This window comes from Oncorhynchus kisutch, unplaced genomic scaffold (assembly GCF_002021735.2).
Source record: "Oncorhynchus kisutch isolate 150728-3 unplaced genomic scaffold, Okis_V2 scaffold1707, whole genome shotgun sequence".
Taxonomy (NCBI): Eukaryota; Metazoa; Chordata; class Actinopteri; order Salmoniformes; family Salmonidae; genus Oncorhynchus; species Oncorhynchus kisutch.
Window position 1 is genome coordinate 15,913 of NW_022263652.1, and position 26,636 is coordinate 42,548.

Here is a 26,636-nt window from a genome sequence, read left to right on the forward strand (position 1 = left end):
ATTCCAGAGTGGCTCATAATACAAATGGCTGCTGTCCAACACACTATAGTATGTATTCCTCTTATTATCAGGATCAATGTGACATGCGAATTCTAACACATATCACACCAATGTTGACTGGTGAGGGTGCTGCACTCTTGAGTGACAAATGTAAAGCCATTTAGCCACTCGAACATGTGGTGCGTAAGTCATTCATTTCATATCTTTTGCACCACAGGTAGGTAGGTAGGTAGGTAGGACGTACATGGAATGACATGCGCTTTTATGGAAAGAGGTGGGTGGCTCTTAAAAGAGCCTTTTGTGGTAACAACATGTGTCGAGTAGAAAGAACACTGTTTGGAATAGGTTTACTTCTTCTTGGGGGCTGCCTTCTTGGCCTTGGCTGCCTTGGGCTTGGCGGCTTTGGGCTTCACTGCCTTGGTAGCCTTCTTGGGGCTCTTGGCCGCTTTCTTGGCCGCTGCGGCGGGCTTCTTCACCTTCTTTGGGCTCTTGGCGGCCTTTTTGGGTGTAGCGGGCTTCTTGGCCTTCTTGGGGGACTTCTTTGCGGCCACGGCCTTCTTGGCTGCTACCTTCTTGGGCTTCTTGGCGGCGGCGGGCTTCTTGGCGGCCACCTTCTTAGCTTTGGGGGCTGCGGCTTTCTTGGCGGGCTTCTTTGCCTCGACGGCCTTCTTGTTGAGCTTGAAGGAGCCGGAGGCACCGGTGCCCTTGGTCTGGACCAGGGTGCCCTTGGTGACGAGGCTCTTGACGGCGATCTTGACACGGGAGTTGTTCTTCTCCACGTCGTAGCCGCCTGCCGCCAGAGACTTCTTGAGCGCGGCCAGGGACACGCCGCTCCTCTCCTTGGAGGCGGACACCGCCTTGACGATGAGCTCGCCTACGCTGGGTCCCGCTTTCTTGGGCTTGGCTGCTGCCTTCTTCTTGGGTGCCTTGGCCGGCGCGGCGGCGGCGGGTGCTGGTGCGACTTCTGCCATGTCTGTCGTTCGGTCCGGTAAACACACACACTTACAACACTACGGTAGTCTGTGAGGAGGAGTACTTTGCTGTAGACGCTGCTCTGCGCTATTGAAGCTCTACACCGTGCAGGGGGCTGGCCTTAAACGCGACATGAGAACCATGTAGACTCAAGCCACCTAGCTCGGCTTCTCCGGGCTGGCCAAATGCTCTTTCACTTGTGTTTTCTGGTCGCCAATATCGGGCCAAAAGTCACCGACGGAGCCGTGTTTTTGGCCCAAAAGCGAACGGCCCAGCGAGCAGACTTGTGTCCGTTCAGAATAAAGTCATGTGGGCTGCAGAAGCCCCGTGCATTTTGCTGCGACTCGCTCAAAACCTCACCGTTCGACTGTCGGGTGGAGCGGTGCGCACTGCTTTTCCTGTGCTATTTGTCTCCTAAATGGCCTAAAAGTGCATCCGATTGCGAGCACCATTGATTGTGGAGTGAGCCGAGATGTCTGGCAAGGGAATCAAATGGTTTGGCGTCCCCTGATGTGCTCCTTGGTGTTTTAAAGGAGAGCTCTTTGGGGGACCTTAAAACACATGCACTTGTGAGGCCTGGCTGAGACTAGTTTCACCTTGTATTCGTCATGTGTCCAGGAGGCACAGGAAATAATACACTGTGTGTGATGTTTTATTAGTCCTTTAGTTGGATTTGGAGCCTGCTCTTTGTGCACAGTGTGTGTTTTTTTCTTCTGCTAGGTGTTCTCTCTCTCTGTGTGTCTCTTTCAAAAGCAGATGAGGTGAGGGCCAAAGTAGTTGAGCTCACTCAGCTCGTCTGTCTGTGAACAGGCCGAGATAGGCTTTTGTGCCCTTCTCTCTCGCAGTCCTTCCTCGCTTGACTCCGCAGCGTGACTCGTGCCGGTCTTTGTGTCTGTGGGTCTTGGTGTCTGGCTGTGCGGCCGGCGCCCCATGTGCTTGTTCGCCCTGATATAGGCCGAGAGAAAGAGAGAGAGAGATTTGGAGGCTCTTCTTCTCCTCCTCCTCCCCCCCCTCTTGTACAGGTGGAACGGCTAGTTTCAATCGGTGACGTCACTTGCTCGGAGACTGTTCTTCATGTGTGCAGAGGGTCCCTGCTACGGCCTAAAGTGATACAGGCTCCAGTCATTGGACTCCCCCTCACTGTGTTCTACTGGCATGCACACATTCCTACCCTGTTCATGTCAGCATCCTTTATCCCCCCCCCTCCCCACAATTGGACACATGTCCTCCACACACACACACACACACACATGGATTTGCTTTTTTCACTGACAGGGTGGGTGGCTCTTAAAAGAGCCTTTGGGTTACTACAGCACTCCAAATGCGCTGTTTATTTGGAGCTGGTGTACTTGGTCACGGCCTTGGTGCCCTCGGACACTGCGTGCTTGGCCAGCTCTCCGGGGAGCAGCAGGCGCACTGCGGTCTGGATCTCCCTGGAGGTGATGGTGGAACGCTTGTTGTAGTGGGCCAGGCGAGACGACTCTCCGGCGATACGCTCGAAGATGTCGTTCACGAACGAGTTCATGATTCCCATGGCCTTGGAGGAGATGCCGGTATCGGGGTGGACCTGCTTCAGTACTTTGTACACGTAAATGGCGTAGCTCTCCTTCCTCGACTTTCGGCGTTTCTTGCCGCCTTTCCCTGCGGTCTTGGTGACGGCTTTCTTGGAGCCCTTCTTGGGCGCGGACTTTGCTGGCTCGGGCATGATGCTGATGTCTCGTTGCTTCTCACAAACGAATGAGGGGGTGGAGAGCCCTTTCCGTCTTATGAAGACGAAGCTAAGCTAATTCGCCGGCCGTGGACACACCCCTGCTTTCTCATAGGCGCCCCTGCCATTTGCCCAGTGGAGCTGAGCGCGCATAAGAGCCTTCCACTCAGAGGCTTGCTTCCCTAACAAAGACCTGTCCCCCCCCCCCTTTTCCATAGCCTATGCTCTGTCACTGGTGGGGAATGGTGTGTTTCAAAAAAAGATCCATGCAATGGCCAGACATAAGGCACCCCTTTTTGGACTTGGTGGGGATTTCCCAGGCGTGGTGCCTTTATTTCAGGTGTCTCGTAATACGACTGTACGCAAAGCCTGCACTGAACATAGCCTCCTGTCATGAACACTCCCTCCCCGTCCACTCAGAGTGGCTCGTGGTTTAATACGACTGTACTGAACATAGCCTCCTGTCATTTAACACTCCCTCCCTGTCCACTCAAGAGTGGCTCATGGTTTCCTACAATGGATTTGGCCCTTTTGAAGCGGATGTGGGTGGCTCTTAAAAGAGCCTTTGGGTTCAAGTCGGGATGTTGACGTTCCGAAAAGAGTGCGTTTAACCGCCGAAACCGTACAGGGTGCGTCCCTGGCGTTTCAGAGCGTAGACCACGTCCATGGCCGTAACGGTCTTCCTCTTGGCGTGCTCGGTGTAGGTGACGGAGTCACGGATCACGTTCTCAAGGAACACCTTCAGGACACCGCGGGTCTCCTCGTAGATCAGGCCGGAGATACGCTTCACGCCGCCACGGCGAGCCAGACGGCGAATGGCGGGCTTGGTGATTCCCTGGATGTTATCGCGGAGAACCTTACGGTGACGCTTGGCGCCTCCTTTTCCGAGTCCCTTGCCGCCTTTACCTCTTCCAGACATCGTGTGTTCGCTAGTCTATGATATCCAAGATGGCGTAGCAGTAAGTCGTCCTGTCGTGTCGTGTCCCTGTATATTTTGTTTATATTTTGTTTATTTTTCGTTTTTTACATATTTTTCGTTTTTTTTACATATTTTTCGTTTTTTACATAGCTATCCCTTTAAAAACATTTTGCTAAACCTAAGCTTCCAAATACGCTGGATCTTCACAACTAGCTATCTAGCTAAACCGCAACCCCGGATGATTACCCCTGGCTAGCGTTTCCACCCACTTAGCTTGAAGCTAGCCCGGCCTGCGCTACCACCGTAGCATACTCCTGAGCTACAATACCCGGGCCCACGACCGGTCTATCGATGTCACCGCATGAAGAGGAATAAACAGACTCACCCCATCGCGACGTCCCCCAAAGGCTAACTCTCTAGCCCTCGCTATCTCCCTGCTTGCTAATTCGGCCTGCTAACTGCTAGCTTGTCCAGCTCCGGTCCGCTAACTGCTACCTTGTCTAGCCCGGGCCTACAAACTGTTAGCTTGTTAGCACAGGCCTGCTAACCGCCTGAATCGCCGCGTCCCAAACGCCCACCGGACCCATATTTACTTTCTATCTCTTTTGACTTTTAATTTGTTTATACCTTCCGGAAACCTGCCTCACCCAATGTGATACGGAATCGCTATTATTTTTTATTTATTTTTAGAACACACTCAAGAACCTCCAGAAGCTAACCAGCTAACTAGCTACAAGCTATTTAGTCATTGTTCGTTTTTTTTAACCTGGATAACACTCGCCAGTCCAGCTTCCCTTCCCCATCCACCGCTGCCCCCTGGACACTGATCTCTTGGCTACATAGCTGATGCACGCTGGACTGTCCATAAATCACGGTACTCCATTCTGCTTGTTTGTTTTATCTGTTGGCCCCGTTGCCTAGTCTACGCCATTTTACCTGCTGTTGTTGTGCTAGCTGATTAGCTGTTGTCTCACCTACTGTTTTAGCTAGCTTTCCCAATTCAACACCTGTGATTACTGTATGCCTCGCTGTATGTCTCTCTCAAATGTCAATATGCCTTGTATACTGTTGTTCAGGTTAGTTATCATTGTTTTAGTTCACAATGGAGCCCCTAGTTCCACTCTTCATACCCCTGATAACTCCTTTGTCCCACCTCCCACACATGCGGTGACCTCACCCATTACTACCAGCATGTCCAGAGATACAACCTCTCTCATCATCACCCAGTGCCTGGGCTTACCTCCGCTGTACCCGCACCCCACCATACCCCTGTCTGCGCATTATGCCCTGAATATATTCTACCATGCCCAGAAACCTGCTCCTCTTATTCTCTGTCCCCAACGCTCTAGGCGACCAGTTTTGATAGCCTTTAGCCGCACCCTCATACTACTCCTTCTCTGTTCCGCGGGTGATGTGGAGGTAAACCCAGGCCCTGCATGTCCCCAGGCACCCTCATTTGTTGACTTCTGTGTTCGAAAAAGCCTTGGTTTCATGCATGTCAACATCAGAAGCCTCCTCCCTAAGTTTGTCTTACTCACTGCTTTAGCACACTCTGCTAACCCTGATGTCCTTGCTGTGTCTGAATCCTGGCTCAGGAAGGCCACCAAAAATTCAGAGATTTCCATACTCAACTATAACATCTTCCGTCAAGATAGAACTGCCAAAGGGGGAGGAGTTGCAGTTTACTGCAGAGATGGCCTGCAAAGTAATGTCATACTTTCCAGGTCCATACCCAAACAGTTCGAACTACTAATTTTGAAAATTACTCTCTCCAGAAATAAGTCTCTCACGGTTGCCGCCTGCTACCGACCCCCCTCAGCTCCCAGCTGTGCCCTGGACACCATTTGTGAATTGATCGCCCCCCATCTAGCTTCAGAGTTTGTTCTGTTAGGTGACCTAAACTGGGATATGCTTAACACCCCGCCAGTCCTACAATCTAAGCTAGATGCCCTCAATCTCACACAAATCATCAAGGAACCCACCAGGTACAACCCTAACTCGGTAAACAAGGGCACCCTCATAGACGTCATCCTGACCAACTGGCCCTCCAAATACACCTCCGCTGTCTTCAACCAGGATCTCAGCGATCACTGCCTCATTGCCTGTATCCGCTACGGAGCCGCAGTCAAACGACCACCCCTCATCACTGTCAAACGCTCCCTAAAACACTTCTGTGAGCAGGCCTTTCTAATCGACCTGGCCCGGGTATCCTGGAAGGACATTGACCTCATCCCGTCAGTTGAGGATGCCTGGTCATTCTTTAAAAGTAACTTCCTCACCATTTTAGATAAGCATGCTCCGTTCAAAAAATGCAGAACTAAGAACAGATACAGCCCTTGGTTCACCCCAGACCTGACTGCCCTCGACCAGCACAAAAACATCCTGTGGCGGACTGCAATAGCATCGAATAGTCCCCGTGATATGCAACTGTTCAGGGAAGTCCGGAACCAATACACGCAGTCAGTCAGGAAAGCTAAGGCCAGCTTCTTCAGGCAGAAGTTTGCATCCTGTAGCTCCAACTCCAAAAAGTTCTGGGACACTGTGAAGTCCATGGAGAACAAGAGCACCTCCTCCCAGCTGCCCACTGCACTGAGGCTAGGTAACACGGTCACCACTGATAAATCCATGATTATCGAAAACTTCAATAAGCATTTCTCAACGGCTGGCCATGCCTTCCGCCTGGCTACTTCAACCTCGGCCAACAGCTCCGCCCCCCCCGCAGCTCCTCGCCCAAGCCTCTCCAGGTTCTCCTTTACCCAAATCCAGATAGCAGATGTTCTGAAAGAGCTGCAAAACCTGGACCCGTACAAATCAGCTGGGCTTGACAATCTGGACCCTCTATTTCTGAAACTATCTGCCACCATTGTCGCAACCCCTATTACCAGCCTGTTCAACCTCTCTTTCATCTCGTCTGAGATCCCCAAGGATTGGAAAGCTGCCGCAGTCATCCCCCTCTTCAAAGGGGGAGACACCCTGGACCCAAACTGTTACAGACCTATATCCATCCTGCCCTGCCTATCTAAGGTCTTCGAAAGCCAAGTCAACAAACAGGTCACTGACCATCTCGAATCCCACCGTACCTTCTCCGCTGTGCAATCTGGTTTCCGAGCCGGTCATGGGTGCACCTCAGCCACACTCAAGGTACTAAACGACATCATAACCGCCATCGATAAAAGACAGTACTGTGCAGCCGTCTTCATCGACCTTGCCAAGGCTTTCGACTCTGTCAATCACCATATTCTTATCGGCAGACTCAGTAGCCTCGGTTTTTCGGATGACTGCCTTGCCTGGTTCACCAATTACTTTGCAGACAGAGTTCAGTGTGTCAAATCGGAGGGCATGCTGTCCGGTCCTCTGGCAGTCTCTATGGGGGTGCCACAGGGTTCAATTCTCGGGCCGACTCTTTTCTCTGTGTATATCAATGATGTTGCTCTTGCTGCGGGCGATTCCCTGATCCACCTCTACGCAGACGACACCATTCTATATACTTTCGGCCCGTCTTTGGACACTGTGCTATCTAACCTCCAAACAAGCTTCAATGCCATACAACACTCCTTCCGTGGCCTCCAACTGCTCTTAAACGCTAGTAAAACCAAATGCATGCTTTTCAACCGGTCGCTGCCTGCACCTGCATGCCCGACTAGCATCACCACCCTGGATGGTTCCGACCTAGAATATGTGGACGTCTATAAGTACCTAGGTGTCTGGCTAGACTGCAAACTCTCCTTCCAGACTCATATCAAACATCTCCAATCGAAAATCAAATCAAGAGTCGGCTTTCTATTCCGCAACAAAGCCTCCTTCACTCAAGCCGCCAAGCTTACCCTAGTAAAACTGACTATCCTACCGATCCTCGACTTCGGCGATGTCATCTACAAAATGGCTTCCAACACTCTACTCAGCAAACTGGATGCAGTCTATCACAGTGCCATCCGTTTTGTCACTAAAGCACCTTATACTACCCACCACTGCGACTTGTATGCTCTAGTCGGCTGGCCCTCGCTACATATTCGTCGCCAGACCCACTGGCTCCAGGTCATCTACAAGTCTATGCTAGGTAAAGCTCCGCCTTATCTCAGCTCACTGGTCACGATGGCAACACCCATCCGTAGCACGCGCTCCAGCAGGTGTATCTCACTGATCATCCCTAAAGCCAACACCTCATTTGGCCGCCTTTCGTTCCAGTACTCTGCTGCCTGTGACTGGAACGAATTGCAAAAATCGCTGAAGTTGGAGACTTTTATCTCCCTCACCAACTTCAAACATCAGCTATCTGAGCAGCTAACCGATCGCTGCAGCTGTACATAGTCTATTGGTAAATAGCCCACCCTTTTCACCTACCTCATCCCCGTACTGTTTTTATTTATTTACTTTTCTGCTCTTCTGCACACCAATATCTCTACCTGTACATGACCATCTGATCTTTTATCACTCCAGTGTTAATCTGCAAAATTGTAATTATTTGCCTACCTCCTCATGCCTTTTGCACACATTGTATATAGACCCCCCCTTCGTTTTCTACTGTGTTATTGACTTGTTAATTGTTTACTCCATGTGTAACTCTTTGTTGTATGCTCACACTGCTATGCTTTATCTTGGCCAGGTCGCAGTTGCAAATGAGAACTTGTTCTCAACTAGCCTACCTGGTTAAATAAAGGTGAAATAAAAATAAAAAATAAAAATAAAAAAAGTGAATGAATGACGCAATTTTTGGGGCTTGGTGCTCTTATTATCTGCGTTTGGTGGACCTGATTGAAGCCAGTGGCACAGAAAGCGCGCGCTTTTGCCTGGCCTCTGCTGCAAAGGGGAGGGCGTTCGTTCTAGGGAACTATGGAGGAAGAAGAAATGAAAGCTACTTACATGCGCGGGAAACACACTCAAATACTGAGCTATGTTGAACACAAGGCCCAACTGTGACAACTGGGGGATCCACTACTAATCTGTGTCCCACTCTTCACATTGATTGGTGTTGTTCTTCTTGTTGTTGTTGTTGTTGTTGTTGCACCTGATTCAACTCTTTCAATCAGCTGTGCCTCTCCAGCGCTACAACAAAAATGGCTACTCTACCCCTGCCTGGAGTTGGGAAACACTGAACTAGTAGGATTCAACCCACTGCAGTTGCCAGTCACACCTAATAGAGATAGGCGTTAAAACCTCAAATAGTGTCACAAGTACAAAGGAGAAACGAAGTGGAACATATACGGGAAACAAATACACAAGGAACGCCACAAATCCTAAGGGGTCCGTAATGTCACCTCAGCAGTCATGTAGCTCTTTAAGGCCATGTAATAACATCATTCTTCTTTTTCTTCCCAAGACAGGATCCAGGTGGCCATGGGAAGGGTGGTGACACCTCTGCAAGCTGAAACGCTGTAAAACATTCCTCAGACACCCACCCAACACACACACACAATAAAGGGATCGTTTTCCTATGCGTACAGAGGTGATAGGGATGTGCAAATATTGTATGGTACTTTTTTCAAAAACCAATAACATAGCCTTATATTATGGAAATAGTGGTATGAGGTGGATCCTTTATAGGCCAGATAGCCTCAGATGTTGCATCGAATGATCTCAACAGGTCATTTCAAAGGGGACAAATGAGGCCCAAGGACACATACTGGCGATTTATCAATCGGTGCAGTTGATTCACATCTCAGATGTGACTAGGTTTCATCTTACAACTTATTGTTGCCATAATTGTCTCTTACCTGTACTTAGTGGCTGCCGAGAACGACTGACAAGCGTTCAACTAGCTGGGATGCAGCTAGTGTCATCAAAGCACAAAGCATAGCAAGTTAGAAGAAATAGGTTAAGGTTACGAAAAGGCTTAGGCTTACCCCAAATGTCACCTCCGTTCGTAGCTGTACTCCGTCCGTGTAGGCGCACAACAAGTCATCACACAGAGAGCACACTTGAAGCACAACTGCGCTGCCTGGAAGGCCGCAACGGACTGAATTGGAATCCCTCAAACAGCACACTAACTACATTCCGCTTTATGATGTCACAGTCAGCCCCTCGGAACACTGGTCCTCAACAATCTCAAACACCTTGGATACCAAAGCCAAACATTCTCGAATCACTCACATTCACAAATCAACCAGGGAGAAGAAGGCTGCCATGAATTGAATGCTGAAAAGCTAACCTCCTTCACAGAGCAACATCATAGGACTGGGAGTTTGTGTTCAACAGCAGGTTAGACTCTGCCACTTGTTCCCTTCAACTGCTTGCGTTCCCCTATTATCAAGGGCTTAGTTCCTCTATAGGCTACAGTGCAGATACTTCACATGCAGAGTACAACAACAAATAACAGAGGGCCTGTTACCACACCCTATAGGCTAGGAGTTGAACTTGGACCACAATGACATTGGTAGTAATTAGCCTGCAGCATAAATGACAGTGGAAATGGAAGTGCGACACATAGAGGAAAAGTCCTAATCCTAATCAAATAGACACATTTTTTATTTATTTTTTATTTCACCTTTATTTAACCAGGTAGGCAAGTTGAGAACAACTTCTCATTTACAATTGCGACCTAGCCAAGATAAAGCAAAGCAGTTTGACACATACAACGACACAGACTTACACATGGAGTAAAACAAACATACAGTCAATAATACAGTATAAACAAGTCTATATACCATGTGAGCAAATGAGGTGAGATAAGGGAGGTAAAGGTCAAAAAAAGGCCATGGTGGCAAAGTAAATACAATATAGCAAGTCAAACACTGGAATGGTAGATTTGCAAATGGAAGAAATGTCCAAAGTAGCAATAAAAATAATGGGGTGCAAAGGAGCTAAATTAATTCATTCATTAAATACAGTAGGGAAAGAGGTAGTTGTTTGGCCTAAATTATAGGTGGGCTATGTACAGGTGCAGTAATCTGTGAGCTGCTCTGACAGTTGGTGCTTAAAGCTAGTGAGGGAGATAAGTGTTTCCAGTTTCACAGATTTTTCTACTTCCTTCCAGTCATTGGCAGCAGAGAACTGGAAGGAAGGAGAGGCGGCCAAAGAAAGATTTGGTTTTGGGGGTGACTAGAGAGATATACATACACCTGTTTAGCAGAAATGCTTGTGTTACTAGCTCCAACAGCACAGTCAAGTCTAACAAGTAAGATCGAACCATGTTCCAACATTCCACACAATACACCCAAATGGAATTGGAATACATCAATATATGGACGAGCCATGTCAGACAGTCCGTAGACTAACATACCTTACAATACAATACTTTATATATCCACATGACATGAGCTATGCAAACGACCTCCACGTTAGGAATGTGCCCAGTGATATCTAACAAAAACACACATGGCAAGACAGGAAGGAAGACATGCAGAAGTGCTCATGAAGAGGACACGAAGAAGACCGGAATCATCTCCAAGTGAACAATGTCAAAGGAATAGGTCAAGTCATATAGATAGGGAGGCATTTCACCGCCACCCACTGGACCACAAGTCATTTAGCCAACACTGGCTCATCATTCAAGCCACATAGGGAGGGATCTTAACACCACCTGCTGGATCAGAAGTGCCACTCACAATGGCCACACAGAGCATTTCTCCCTCAACCTGATGCAATTGTCACAACAAGTACGTGGTCAAAATCAAACATTAACTACCAACAGATCATCAAATAGGCAAACACATGCTCATGTAGAGTACCTCAAATTATACAGTTACTTTGTCACCAAACCTAATCTGTCATTCATCTACAAATACATGCTCTTCTAAAGCCACAATGCAATGTTCACATGGTAGATTTCAGTTCTTACAATCTATGTCACTATTACTTCATTTGACTGCTCTTAAATCATATTCACTTAACCCTTTTGTTCACCTGCTGATTTTCTGCTGGTTTGTCTCTTGCAGATTTGGACATCATGTGAATGTATGTTTCTCAAGTATCAAAAGAGGGTAAGTTACATTGACCTACTTTATGAAAAACGGAATGCTACTTTTCTCTCTAGCCTAGTGCACTCTTTATCTGTAAGCTCTCCTACTGGTGTAGGTAGCTCCAAAAAAAAGCTCCAGATGCCATTACCCCATGTAGCCTATAGAACTTTATCTCGACGACCACATTTTACACCAATGCACCCCGAGAATCGGTTGGTGGTCGGGAATCAAGTGGATGATTCTGGGACCAATTACAGGAGGGGGTCTGTCTGTTGGATGAGGGGTGTACTGAACTGTGCCTATAGCATGTCAAGAATCCCTCCAACGGGAAATAGGCTTTGGCAAATGGCCAGGGGCGCTGTCCTTTTCAGCACCACGGAGCTCCGCTATTACCTGTCTCATGAGTGAAGATGCAACAGCAGACAATTCCTGCTCTTTGGTCCGGCAATTACACACTTTAGCCGTGTCATTGCTGCATTTAACTGGCAGCCTGTATTTAGGGCCTTTACTTTGTCTTATCATTTCGATTCCTCAGCAAATCTTCTTTTAAAAATGAACTAAATCCCACATCAGAAGTCGACTTCAAATCACGTCAAGGACACACGACTCGACTCAACGGAAGTCAGTAGTATCAAATATTCTCCACTGTGAAGGTGTCATGTGCTGAGCCATTTAGTTCCTTATGAAGCCTATTTACGAAGCCAATACAGCAATCAACACGTACCTGCCCGCATTGCTGATTGCTATTTTGTAATTGGTCAACTACTAATAGGGCAATCATCCCGGCTGCTTGTGTCCTGTTTCGTAACAGCTCTTTTGCAAGCCCTTGATGATTACATCTATTGATTCCTGCCGTCCTGATACCTTTTCTCTTCATTCTCTTAAGGGATCTCGGATCTAGTCTAAAGGACTAACAATGGGTATGGCATTGGAATATTCAATCGCACACTGAATTCATCCCACTAAATACATTCCTTTCATTTCTCCATTTATTCCACCATATCGAAACAACTTACCTATGCACTCACACAAACAAGCACAAAAGGGCGACTTAATAATATCACGTCTAATTGGGTGGCCTACAACATTTCCTGTACCTTCAACCAAAACGTTGGTACCACTTTTTTTCGACCACCTTTCACTTGCGCTGGACAGAGATATATCATTTGACTTTCAATAGCTTAGTCAGTCGCATGAATTATGGGGTGCACACAGCTAACGTTGTAATGATCGGATCAAAACATGGATTTTTTGGGCCATCGAGGAATGTCACATGGCCCAGAAATGATTGAATGGCCATTTTCACAAAGGAAAAGACATACTCTAGCATGTTACATTCCAAGAGCAATTGGATTCGAAAAAACACAACGTGCCCCACTTGGGGACCCGAGGACCGAGTTTGGGAAACACTGGCCTGAAGATCAAATACCAATAGGGAGCAACTATGACGTGCTCACACGCTGACAGTACCCGCGTTTAACCACTAGATGGCCTCCGTGCTCCACGGTAAAACTTTTCCCCTCTCAACCCCTCTCAACCTTTCAAAGTCAGTTGTTCTTAGCTACATAGTGACCATTTTCGCCACTTTTTGCCCTATATCATTACTATCACTCATTACTGCTACTGTATTTTTCCCCTCTTCTACTCTAGGCATACATCTAATCACATATAGAGAGCGTTATTGAAACGACTCAAGTCAGTTAAGAACAAACTCTTATTTACAATCACGGCCGGTGGTGATACAGCCTGGAATCGAACCACGGTCTGTAGGGACTCGAGAGCAGGGAACACTGTGGGAAAGGGGCGTGTACAAATGGAACAATTGTGCCTTTTTGACTGAAATATGGAGGTGGCTCTGAACAAGCGTTCAACTAGCTGGGATGCAGCTAGTGTCATCAAAGCACAAAGCATAGCAAGTTAGAAGAAATAGGTTAAGGTTACGAAAAGGCTTAGGCTTACCCCAAATGTCACCTCCGTTCGTAGCTGTACTCCGTCCGTGTAGGCGCACAACAAGTCATCACACAGAGAGCACACTTGAAGCACAACTGCGCTGCCTGGAAGGCCGCAACGGACTGAATTGGAATCCCTCAAACAGCACACTAACTACATTCCGCTTTATGATGTCACAGTCAGCCCCTCGGAACACTGGTCCTCAACAATCTCAAACACCTTGGATACCAAAGCCAAACATTCTCGAATCACTCACATTCACAAATCAACCAGGGAGAAGAAGGCTGCCATGAATTGAATGCTGAAAAGCTAACCTCCTTCACAGAGCAACATCATAGGACTGGGAGTTTGTGTTCAACAGCAGGTTAGACTCTGCCACTTGTTCCCTTCAACTGCTTGCGTTCCCCTATTATCAAGGGCTTAGTTCCTCTATAGGCTACAGTGCAGATACTTCACATGCAGAGTACAACAACAAATAACAGAGGGCCTGTTACCACACCCTATAGGCTAGGAGTTGAACTTGGACCACAATGACATTGGTAGTAATTAGCCTGCAGCATAAATGACAGTGGAAATGGAAGTGCGACACATAGAGGAAAAGTCCTAATCCTAATCAAATAGACACATTTTTTTATTTATTTTTTTATTTCACCTTTATTTAACCAGGTAGGCAAGTTGAGAACAACTTCTCATTTACAATTGCGACCTAGCCAAGATAAAGCAAAGCAGTTTGACACATACAACGACACAGACTTACACATGGAGTAAAACAAACATACAGTCAATAATACAGTATAAACAAGTCTATATACCATGTGAGCAAATGAGGTGAGATAAGGGAGGTAAAGGTCAAAAAAAGGCCATGGTGGCAAAGTAAATACAATATAGCAAGTCAAACACTGGAATGGTAGATTTGCAAATGGAAGAAATGTCCAAAGTAGCAATAAAAATAATGGGGTGCAAAGGAGCTAAATTAATTCATTCATTAAATACAGTAGGGAAAGAGGTAGTTGTTTGGCCTAAATTATAGGTGGGCTATGTACAGGTGCAGTAATCTGTGAGCTGCTCTGACAGTTGGTGCTTAAAGCTAGTGAGGGAGATAAGTGTTTCCAGTTTCACAGATTTTTCTACTTCCTTCCAGTCATTGGCAGCAGAGAACTGGAAGGAAGGAGAGGCGGCCAAAGAAAGATTTGGTTTTGGGGGTGACTAGAGAGATATACATACACCTGTTTAGCAGAAATGCTTGTGTTACTAGCTCCAACAGCACAGTCAAGTCTAACAAGTAAGATCGAACCATGTTCCAACATTCCACACAATACACCCAAATGGAATTGGAATACATCAATATATGGACGAGCCATGTCAGACAGTCCGTAGACTAACATACCTTACAATACAATACTTTATATATCCACATGACATGAGCTATGCAAACGACCTCCACGTTAGGAATGTGCCCAGTGATATCTAACAAAAACACACATGGCAAGACAGGAAGGAAGACATGCAGAAGTGCTCATGAAGAGGACACGAAGAAGACCGGAATCATCTCCAAGTGAACAATGTCAAAGGAATAGGTCAAGTCATATAGATAGGGAGGCATTTCACCGCCACCCACTGGACCACAAGTCATTTAGCCAACACTGGCTCATCATTCAAGCCACATAGGGAGGGATCTTAACACCACCTGCTGGATCAGAAGTGCCACTCACAATGGCCACACAGAGCATTTCTCCCTCAACCTGAAGCAATTGTCACAACAAGTACGTGGTCAAAATCAAACATTAACTACCAACAGATCATCAAATAGGCAAACACATGCTCATGTAGAGTACCTCAAATTATACAGTTACTTTGTCACCAAACCTAATCTGTCATTCATCTACAAATACATGCTCTTCTAAAGCCACAATGCAATGTTCACATGGTAGATTTCAGTTCTTACAATCTATGTCACTATTACTTCATTTGACTGCTCTTAAATCATATTCACTTAACCCTTTTGTTCACCTGCTGATTTTCTGCTGGTTTGTCTCTTGCAGATTTGGACATCATGTGAATGTATGTTTCTCAAGTATCAAAAGAGGGTAAGTTACATTGACCTACTTTATGAAAAACGGAATGCTACTTTTCTCTCTAGCCTAGTGCACTCTTTATCTGTAAGCTCTCCTACTGGTGTAGGTAGCTCCAAAAAAAAAGCTCCAGATGCCATTACCCCATGTAGCCTATAGAACTTTATCTCGACGACCACATTTTACACCAATGCACCCCGAGAATCGGTTGGTGGTCGGGAATCAAGTGGATGATTCTGGGACCAATTACAGGAGGGGGTCTGTCTGTTGGATGAGGGGTGTACTGAACTGTGCCTATAGCATGTCAAGAATCCCTCCAACGGGAAATAGGCTTTGGCAAATGGCCAGGGGCGCTGTCCTTTTCAGCACCACGGAGCTCCGCTATTACCTGTCTCATGAGTGAAGATGCAACAGCAGACAATTCCTGCTCTTTGGTCCGGCAATTACACACTTTAGCCGTGTCATTGCTGCATTTAACTGGCAGCCTGTATTTAGGGCCTTTACTTTGTCTTATCATTTCGATTCCTCAGCAAATCTTCTTTTAAAAATGAACTAAATCCCACATCAGAAGTCGACTTCAAATCACGTCAAGGACACACGACTCGACTCAACGGAAGTCAGTAGTATCAAATATTCTCCACTGTGAAGGTGTCATGTGCTGAGCCATTTAGTTCCTTATGAAGCCTATTTACGAAGCCAATACAGCAATCAACACGTACCTGCCCGCATTGCTGATTGCTATTTTGTAATTGGTCAACTACTAATAGGGCAATCATCCCGGCTGCTTGTGTCCTGTTTCGTAACAGCTCTTTTGCAAGCCCTTGATGATTACATCTATTGATTCCTGCCGTCCTGATACCTTTTCTCTTCATTCTCTTAAGGGATCTCGGATCTAGTCTAAAGGACTAACAATGGGTATGGCATTGGAATATTCAATCGCACACTGAATTCATCCCACTAAATACATTCCTTTCATTTCTCCATTTATTCCACCATATCGAAACAACTTACCTATGCACTCACACAAACAAGCACAAAAGGGCGACTTAATAATATCACGTCTAATTGGGTGGCCTACAACATTTCCTGTACCTTCAACCAAAACGTTGGTACCACTTTTTTTCGACCACCTTTCACTTGCGCTGGACAGAGATATATCATTTGACTTTCAATAGCTTAGTCAGTCGCATGAATTATGGGGTGCACACAGCTAACGTTGTAATGATCGGATCAAAACATGGATTTTTTGGGCCATCGAGGAATGTCACATGGCCCAGAAATGATTGAATGGCCATTTTCACAAAGGAAAAGACATACTCTAGCATGTTACATTCCAAGAGCAATTGGATTCGAAAAAACACAACGTGCCCCACTTGGGGACCCGAGGACCGAGTTTGGGAAACACTGGCCTGAAGATCAAATACCAATAGGGAGCAACTATGACGTGCTCACACGCTGACAGTACCCGCGTTTAACCACTAGATGGCCTCCGTGCTCCACGGTAAAACTTTTCCCCTCTCAACCCCTCTCAACCTTTCAAAGTCAGTTGTTCTTAGCTACATAGTGACCATTTTCGCCACTTTTTGCCCTATATCATTACTATCACTCATTACTGCTACTGTATTTTTCCCCTCTTCTACTCTAGGCATACATCTAATCACATATAGAGAGCGTTATTGAAACGACTCAAGTCAGTTAAGAACAAACTCTTATTTACAATCACGGCCGGTGGTGATACAGCCTGGAATCGAACCACGGTCTGTAGGGACTCGAGAGCAGGGAACACTGTGGGAAAGGGGCGTGTACAAATGGAACAATTGTGCCTTTTTGACTGAAATATGGAGGTGGCTCTGAACAAGCGTTCAACTAGCTGGGATGCAGCTAGTGTCATCAAAGCACAAAGCATAGCAAGTTAGAAGAAATAGGTTAAGGTTACGAAAAGGCTTAGGCTTACCCCAAATGTCACCTCCGTTCGTAGCTGTACTCCGTCCGTGTAGGCGCACAACAAGTCATCACACAGAGAGCACACTTGAAGCACAACTGCGCTGCCTGGAAGGCCGCAACGGACTGAATTGGAATCCCTCAAACAGCACACTAACTACATTCCGCTTTATGATGTCACAGTCAGCCCCTCGGAACACTGGTCCTCAACAATCTCAAACACCTTGGATACCAAAGCCAAACATTCTCGAATCACTCACATTCACAAATCAACCAGGGAGAAGAAGGCTGCCATGAATTGAATGCTGAAAAGCTAACCTCCTTCACAGAGCAACATCATAGGACTGGGAGTTTGTGTTCAACAGCAGGTTAGACTCTGCCACTTGTTCCCTTCAACTGCTTGCGTTCCCCTATTATCAAGGGCTTAGTTCCTCTATAGGCTACAGTGCAGATACTTCACATGCAGAGTACAACAACAAATAACAGAGGGCCTGTTACCACACCCTATAGGCTAGGAGTTGAACTTGGACCACAATGACATTGGTAGTAATTAGCCTGCAGCATAAATGACAGTGGAAATGGAAGTGCGACACATAGAGGAAAAGTCCTAATCCTAATCAAATAGACACATTTTTTTATTTATTTTTTTATTTCACCTTTATTTAACCAGGTAGGCAAGTTGAGAACAACTTCTCATTTACAATTGCGACCTAGCCAAGATAAAGCAAAGCAGTTTGACACATACAACGACACAGACTTACACATGGAGTAAAACAAACATACAGTCAATAATACAGTATAAACAAGTCTATATACCATGTGAGCAAATGAGGTGAGATAAGGGAGGTAAAGGTCAAAAAAAGGCCATGGTGGCAAAGTAAATACAATATAGCAAGTCAAACACTGGAATGGTAGATTTGCAAATGGAAGAAATGTCCAAAGTAGCAATAAAAATAATGGGGTGCAAAGGAGCTAAATTAATTCATTCATTAAATACAGTAGGGAAAGAGGTAGTTGTTTGGCCTAAATTATAGGTGGGCTATGTACAGGTGCAGTAATCTGTGAGCTGCTCTGACAGTTGGTGCTTAAAGCTAGTGAGGGAGATAAGTGTTTCCAGTTTCACAGATTTTTCTACTTCCTTCCAGTCATTGGCAGCAGAGAACTGGAAGGAAGGAGAGGCGGCCAAAGAAAGATTTGGTTTTGGGGGTGACTAGAGAGATATACATACACCTGTTTAGCAGAAATGCTTGTGTTACTAGCTCCAACAGCACAGTCAAGTCTAACAAGTAAGATCGAACCATGTTCCAACATTCCACACAATACACCCAAATGGAATTGGAATACATCAATATATGGACGAGCCATGTCAGACAGTCCGTAGACTAACATACCTTACAATACAATACTTTATATATCCACATGACATGAGCTATGCAAACGACCTCCACGTTAGGAATGTGCCCAGTGATATCTAACAAAAACACACATGGCAAGACAGGAAGGAAGACATGCAGAAGTGCTCATGAAGAGGACACGAAGAAGACCGGAATCATCTCCAAGTGAACAATGTCAAAGGAATAGGTCAAGTCATATAGATAGGGAGGCATTTCACCGCCACCCACTGGACCACAAGTCATTTAGCCAACACTGGCTCATCATTCAAGCCACATAGGGAGGGATCTTAACACCACCTGCTGGATCAGAAGTGCCACTCACAATGGCCACACAGAGCATTTCTCCCTCAACCTGATGCAATTGTCACAACAAGTACGTGGTCAAAATCAAACATTAACTACCAACAGATCATCAAATAGGCAAACACATGCTCATGTAGAGTACCTCAAATTATACAGTTACTTTGTCACCAAACCTAATCTGTCATTCATCTACAAATACATGCTCTTCTAAAGCCACAATGCAATGTTCACATGGTAGATTTCAGTTCTTACAATCTATGTCACTATTACTTCATTTGACTGCTCTTAAATCATATTCACTTAACCCTTTTGTTCACCTGCTGATTTTCTGCTGGTTTGTCTCTTGCAGATTTGGACATCATGTGAATGTATGTTTCTCAAGTATCAAAAGAGGGTAAGTTACATTGACCTACTTTATGAAAAACGGAATGCTACTTTTCTCTCTAGCCTAGTGCACTCTTTATCTGTAAGCTCTCCTACTGGTGTAGGTAGCTCCAAAAAAAAGCTCCAGATGCCATTACCCCATGTAGCCTATAGAACTTTATCTCGACGACCACATTTTACACCAATGCACCCCGAGAATCGGTTGGTGGTCGGGAATCAAGTGGATGATTCTGGGACCAATTACAGGAGGGGGTCTGTCTGTTGGATGAGGGGTGTACTGAACTGTGCCTATAGCATGTCAAGAATCCCTCCAACGGGAAATAGGCTTTGGCAAATGGCCAGGGGCGCTGTCCTTTTCAGCACCACGGAGCTCCGCTATTACCTGTCTCATGAGTGAAGATGCAACAGCAGACAATTCCTGCTCTTTGGTCCGGCAATTACACACTTTAGCCGTGTCATTGCTGCATTTAACTGGCAGCCTGTATTTAGGGCCTTTACTTTGTCTTATCATTTCGATTCCTCAGCAAATCTTCTTTTAAAAATGAACTAAATCCCACATCAGAAGTCGACTTCAAATCACGTCAAGGACACACGACTCGACTCAACGGAAGTCAGTAGTATCAAATATTCTCCACTGTGAAGGTGTCATGTGCTGAGCCATTTAGTTCCTTATGAAGCCTATTTACGAAGCCAATACAGCAATCAACACGTACCTGCCCGCATTGCTGATTGCTATTTTGTAATTGGTCAACTACTAATAGGGCAATCATCCCGGCTGCTTGTGTCCTGTTTCGTAACAGCTCTTTTGCAAGCCCTTGATGATTACATCTATTGATTCCTGCCGTCCTGATACCTTTTCTCTTCATTCTCTTAAGGGATCTCGGATCTAGTCTAAAGGACTAACAATGGGTATGGCATTGGAATATTCAATCGCACACTGAATTCATCCCACTAAATACATTCCTTTCATTTCTCCATTTATTCCACCATATCGAAACAACTTACCTATGCACTCACACAAACAAGCACAAAAGGGCGACTTAATAATATCACGTCTAATTGGGTGGCCTACAACATTTCCTGTACCTTCAACCAAAACGTTGGTACCACTTTTTTTCGACCACCTTTCACTTGCGCTGGACAGAGATATATCATTTGACTTTCAATAGCTTAGTCAGTCGCATGAATTATGGGGTGCACACAGCTAACGTTGTAATGATCGGATCAAAACATGGATTTTTTGGGCCATCGAGGAATGTCACATGGCCCAGAAATGATTGAATGGCCATTTTCACAAAGGAAAAGACATACTCTAGCATGTTACATTCCAAGAGCAATTGGATTCGAAAAAACACAACGTACCCCACTTGGGGACCCGAGGACCGAGTTTGGGAAACACTGGCCTGAAGATCAAATACCAATAGGGAGCAACTATGACGTGCTCACACGCTGACAGTACCCGCGTTTAACCACTAGATGGCCTCCGTGCTCCACGGTAAAACTTTTCCCCTCTCATCAGCGGCACTGCAACATGGGACTTTCAAAGTCAGTTGTTCTTAGCTACATAGTGACCATTTTCGCCACTTTTTGCCCTATATCATTACTATCACTCATTACTGCTACTGTATTTTTCCCCTCTTCTACTCTAGGCATACATCTAATCACATATAGAGAGCGTTATTGAAACGACTCAAGTCAGTTAAGAACAAACTCTTATTTACAATCACGGCCGGTGGTGATACAGCCTGGAATCGAACCACGGTCTGTAGGGACTCGAGAGCAGGGAACACTGTGGGAAAGGGGCGTGTACAAATGGAACAATTGTGCCTTTTTGACTGAAATATGGAGGTGGCTCTTAAAAGAGCCTTTGGGGGATTTTGGAGATCAGGTCATCGTTTATGCGCGCTCTCCGCGAATACGACGGGCCAGCTGGATGTCCTTGGGCATGATGGTCACCCTCTTGGCGTGGATGGCGCACAGGTTGGTGTCCTCGAACAGGCCGACCAGGTAAGCCTCGCTTGCTTCCTGCAGGGCCATCACTGCGGAACTCTGGAAGCGCAGGTCGGTCTTAAAGTCCTGGGCAATTTCTCGCACCAGGCGCTGGAAAGGCAGTTTGCGGATCAGCAGCTCAGTGGACTTCTGGTAACGACGGATCTCTCTAAGAGCCACGGTGCCGGGCCTGTAACGGTGAGGCTTCTTCACGCCGCCGGTGGCCGGGGCGCTCTTGCGCGCAGCCTTGGTGGCGAGCTGCTTCCTGGGTGCTTTGCCACCGGTGGATTTGCGAGCGGTTTGCTTGGTTCTGGCCATGGCGCTAGCTAGCTTCCTTCTTTCACAGTCGGAGTATAGCCTCCAAATGCCTATGTGAAGTTTATAAAGCCGGCAGCGGCGTCTGCTGATTGGTCACCATCTCCGCACCGCCCTGATTGGCCCGTTGCGGAGGCCTCCTCCGCCGCCCATTGGACGGGAGGCTCGGCCTCTCCGTGCCGCCCCAAAATGCAACCCCCTCCCTCGCCGAGGCCGCTTGGGTCTTTTGTTAGGGCCGCGAGCAACGTTACTCTTTACGCGCAATAATGCTCTCTCATTCTAGCCTAGTACTTGTTATTCTTCATTTTAGGCCTCATGTGGGCACTTGATACTGTGCCGTGTTTATGTGTGTATCTAACAAACGCGCCAAATAGTTGGCCAGGCATACAAAGGACACTTTGCGCTTTTGCTGAGCTAGGTGGTTGGCTCTTAAAAGAGCCTTTGGGGGTTGAGTAGTCAAGTTGCAGCCGCACCAGCGATTTTACTTGGCTTTGACGGCCTTCTCAGTCTTCTTGGGGAGCAGCACTGCCTGGATGTTGGGCAGAACACCACCCTGAGCGATGGTCACGCCGCCAAGCAGTTTGTTCAGCTCCTCGTCGTTACGGACTGCCAGCTGCAGGTGACGGGGGATGATACGAGTCTTCTTGTTGTCACGGGCAGCGTTTCCGGCCAACTCCAGGATCTCAGCAGTCAGGTACTCGAGCACTGCGGCCAGGTAGACTGGTGCGCCAGCGCCCACACGCTCGGCGTAGTTGCCTTTGCGCAGCAGCCTGTGCACACGGCCCACGGGGAACTGGAGCCCGGCACGGGATGAACGTGTCTTTGCCTTCGCCCTGGCCTTGCCTCCGGTTTTGCCTCTTCCGCTCATATTGGTAGCTTCAGTATGTCACAGAAAGTCTCAATGAGGCGCTGGCCACCTCGAGAGCCTTACTTATACCTCGCCACAAGAGGCATCGATTGGCCACTGGACCGGTGTGCCCTTATCCAATTGGAGTGAGGGAGAGACAGACAGTCAGCCCTAAGCCCGCCCGCCCGCAGGCAGCAGAGTGACAAGGGCTAGGCTACTCTGTTTCCCTCCGACTTTTGTTACTTTTTCTCATTGGCGGGAGCGCCAAAGTGACAACTCAAATCACTGAAACATGTATCAATCAATTCGAGAGTGGCTCATAATACAAATGGCTGCTGTCCAACACACTATAGTATGTATTCCTCTTATTATCAGGATCAATGTGACATGCGAATTCTAACACATATCACACCAATGTTGACTGGTGAGGGTGCTGCACTCTTGAGTGACAAATGTAAAGCCATTTAGCCACTCGAACATGTGGTGCGTAAGTCATTCATTTCATATCTTTTGCACCACAGGTAGGTAGGTAGGTAGGTAGGACGTACATGGAATGACATGCGCTTTTATGGAAAGAGGTGGGTGGCTCTTAAAAGAGCCTTTTGTGGTAACAACATGTGTCGAGTAGAAAGAACACTGTTTGGAATAGGTTTACTTCTTCTTGGGGGCTGCCTTCTTGGCCTTGGCTGCCTTGGGCTTGGCGCCTTTGGGCTTCACTGCCTTGGTAGCCTTCTTGGGGCTCTTGGCCGCTTTCTTGGCCGCTGCGGCGGGCTTCTTCACCTTCTTTGGGCTCTTGGCGGCCTTTTTGGGTGTAGCGGGCTTCTTGGCCTTCTTGGGGGACTTCTTTGCGGCCACGGCCTTCTTGGCTGCTACCTTCTTGGGCTTCTTGGCGGCGGCGGGCTTCTTGGCGGCCACCTTCTTAGCTTTGGGGGCTGCGGCTTTCTTGGCGGGCTTCTTTGCCTCGACGGCCTTCTTGTTGAGCTTGAAGGAGCCGGAGGCACCGGTGCCCTTGGTCTGGACCAGGGTGCCCTTGGTGACGAGGCTCTTGACGGCGATCTTGACACGGGAGTTGTTCTTCTCCACGTCGTAGCCGCCTGCCGCCAGAGACTTCTTGAGCGCGGCCAGGGACACGCCGCTCCTCTCCTTGGAGGCGGACACCGCCTTGACGATGAGCTCGCCTACGCTGGGTCCCGCTTTCTTGGGCTTGGCTGCTGCCTTCTTCTTGGGTGCCTTGGCCGGCGCGGCGGCGGCGGGTGCTGGTGCGACTTCTGCCATGTCTGTCGTTCGGTCCGGTAAACACACACACTTACAACACTACGGTAGTCTGTGAGGAGGAGTACTTTGCTGTAGACGCTGCTCTGCGCTATTGAAGCTCTACACCGTGCAGGGGGCTGGCCTTAAACGCGACATGAGAACCATGTAGACTCAAGCCACCCAGCTCGGCTTCTCCGGGCTGGCCAAATGCTCTTTCACTTGTGTTTTCTGGTCGCCAATATCGGGCCAAAAGTCACCGACGGAGCCGTGTTTTTGGCCCAAAAGCGAACGGCCCAGCGAGCAGACTTGTGTCCGTTCAGAATAAAGTCATGTGGGCTGCAGAAGCCCCGTGCATTTTGCTGCGACTCGCTCAAAACCTCACCGTTCGACTGTCGGGTGGAGCCGGTGCGCACTGCTTTTCCTGTGCTATTTGTCTCCTAAATGGCCTAAAAGTGCATCCGATTGCGAGCACCATTGATTGTGGAGTGAGCCGAGATGTCTGGCAAGGGAATCAAATGGTTTGGCGTCCCCTGATGTGCTCCTTGGTGTTTTTAAAGGAGAGCTCTTTGGGGGGACCTTAAAACACATGCACTTGTGAGGCCTGGCTGAGACTAGTTTCACCTTGTATTCGTCATGTGTCCAGGAGGCACAGGAAATAATACACTGTGTGTGATGTTTTATAGTCCTTTAGTTGGATTTGGAGCCTGCTCTTTGTGCACAGTGTGTGTTTTTTTCTTCTGCTAGGGGGTCTCTCTCTCTGTGTGTCTCTTTCAAAAGCAGATGAGGTGAGGGCCAAAGTAGTTGAGCTCACTCAGCTCGTCTGTCTGTGAACAGGCCGAGATAGGCTTTTGTGCCTTCTCTTCGCAGTCCTTTCCTCGCTTGACTCTGCAGCGTGACTCGTGCCGGTCTTTGTGTCTGTCTGTCTTGGTGTCTGGCTGTGCGGCGGCGCTATGGAGGCTGGCGCCCCATGTGCTTGTTCGCCCTGATATAGGCCGAGGAGAGAGAGAGAGATTTGGAGGCTCTTCTTCTCCTCCTCCCCCCCCCCCCTCTTGTACAGGTGGAACGGCTAGTTTCAATCGGTGACGTCACTTTGCTCGGAGACTGTTCTTCATGTGTGCAGAGGGTCCCTTGCTACGGCCTAAGAAGTGATACAGGCTCCAGTCATTGGACTCCCCCCTCACTGTGTTCTACTGCATGCACACATTCCTACCCTGTTCATGTCAGCATCCTTTATCCCCCCCCCCTCCCCACAATTGGACACATGTCCTCCACAACACACACACACATGGATTTGCTTTTTTCACTGACAGGGTGGGTGGCTCTTAAAAGAGCCTTTGGGTTACTACAGCACTCCAAATGCGCTGTTTATTTGGAGCTGGTGTACTTGGTCACGGCCTTGGTGCCCTCGGACACTGCGTGCTTGGCCAGCTCTCCGGGAGCAGCAGGCGCACTGCGGTCTGGATCTCCCTGGAGGTGATGGTGGAACGCTTGTTGTAGTGGGCCAGGCGAGACGACTCTCCGGCGATACGCTCGAAGATGTCGTTCACGAACGAGTTCATGATTCCCATGGCCTTGGAGGAGATGCCGGTATCGGGGTGGACCTGCTTCAGGACTTTGTACACGTAAATGGCGTAGCTCTCCTTCCTCGACTTTCGGCGTTTCTTGCCGCCTTTCCCTGCGGTCTTGGTGACGGCTTTCTTGGAGCCCTTCTTGGCGCGGGACTTTGCTGGCTCGGCATTGAGCTGGCTCGGCATGATGCTGATGTCTCGTTGCTTCTCACAAACGAATGAGGGGGTGGAGAGCCCTTTCCGTCTTGAAGACGAAGCTAAGCTAATTCGCCGGCCGTGGACACACCCCTGCTTTCTCATAGGCGCCCCTGCCATTTGCCCAGTGGAGCTGAGCGCGCATAAGAGCCTTCCACTCAGAGGGCTTGCCTTCCCTAACAAAGACCTGTTCCCCCCCCCCCCCCTTATTCCATAGCCTATGCTCTGTCACTGGTGGGGAATGGTGTGTTTCAAAAAAAGATCCATGCAATGGCCAGACATAAGGCACCCCTTTTGGACTTGGTGGGGATTTCCCAGGCGTGGTGCCTTTATTTCAGGTGTCTCGTAATACGACTGTACGCAAAGCCTGCACTGAACATAGCCTCCTGTCATGAACACTCCCTCCCCGTCCACTCAGAGTGGCTCGTGGTTTAATACGACTGTACTGAACATAGCCTCCTGTCATTTAACACTCCCTCCCTGTCCACTCAAGAGTGGCTCATGGTTTCCTACAATGGATTTGGCCCTTTTGAAGCGGATGTGGGTGGCTCTTAAAAGAGCCTTTGGGTTCAAGTCGGGATGTTGACGTTCCGAAAAGAGTGCGTTTAACCGCCGAAACCGTACAGGGTGCGTCCCTGGCGTTTCAGAGCGTAGACCACGTCCATGGCCGTAACGGTCTTCCTCTTGGCGTGCTCGGTGTAGGTGACGGCGTCACGGATCACGTTCTCAAGGAAACACCTTCAGGACACCGCGGGTCTCCTCGTAGATCAGGCCGGAGATACGCTTCACGCCGCCACGGCGAGCCAGACGGCGAATTGGCGGGCTTGGTGATTCCCTGGATGTTTATCGCGAGAGAACCTTACGGTGACGCTTGGCGCCTCCTTTTCCGAGTCCCTTGCCGCCTTTACCTCTTCCAGACATCGTGTGTTC

At 47.8% G+C, this 26,636-nt stretch overlaps 1 protein-coding gene and 1 pseudogene across 1 annotated transcript; both read right to left on the reverse strand.

The window, feature by feature from the left end:
* Positions 1–2,302: 2,302 nt before the first annotated feature.
* Positions 2,303–2,677, reverse strand: LOC116367575 (histone H2B). The gene has a single exon (XM_031818906.1). It carries the CDS (start codon positions 2,675–2,677, stop codon positions 2,303–2,305), a length of 375 nt encoding a protein of 124 aa, XP_031674766.1.
* A 610-nt stretch (positions 2,678–3,287) lies between these two features.
* LOC116367576 (uncharacterized) lies at positions 3,288–26,636 on the reverse strand (annotated as a pseudogene).

Bases quoted from the DNA above. Each gene is read 5' to 3' on its own strand.
- LOC116367575 (XM_031818906.1), bottom strand. From the start codon at position 2,677: ATGCCCGAGCCAGCAAAGTCCGCGCCCAAGAAGGGCTCCAAGAAAGCC.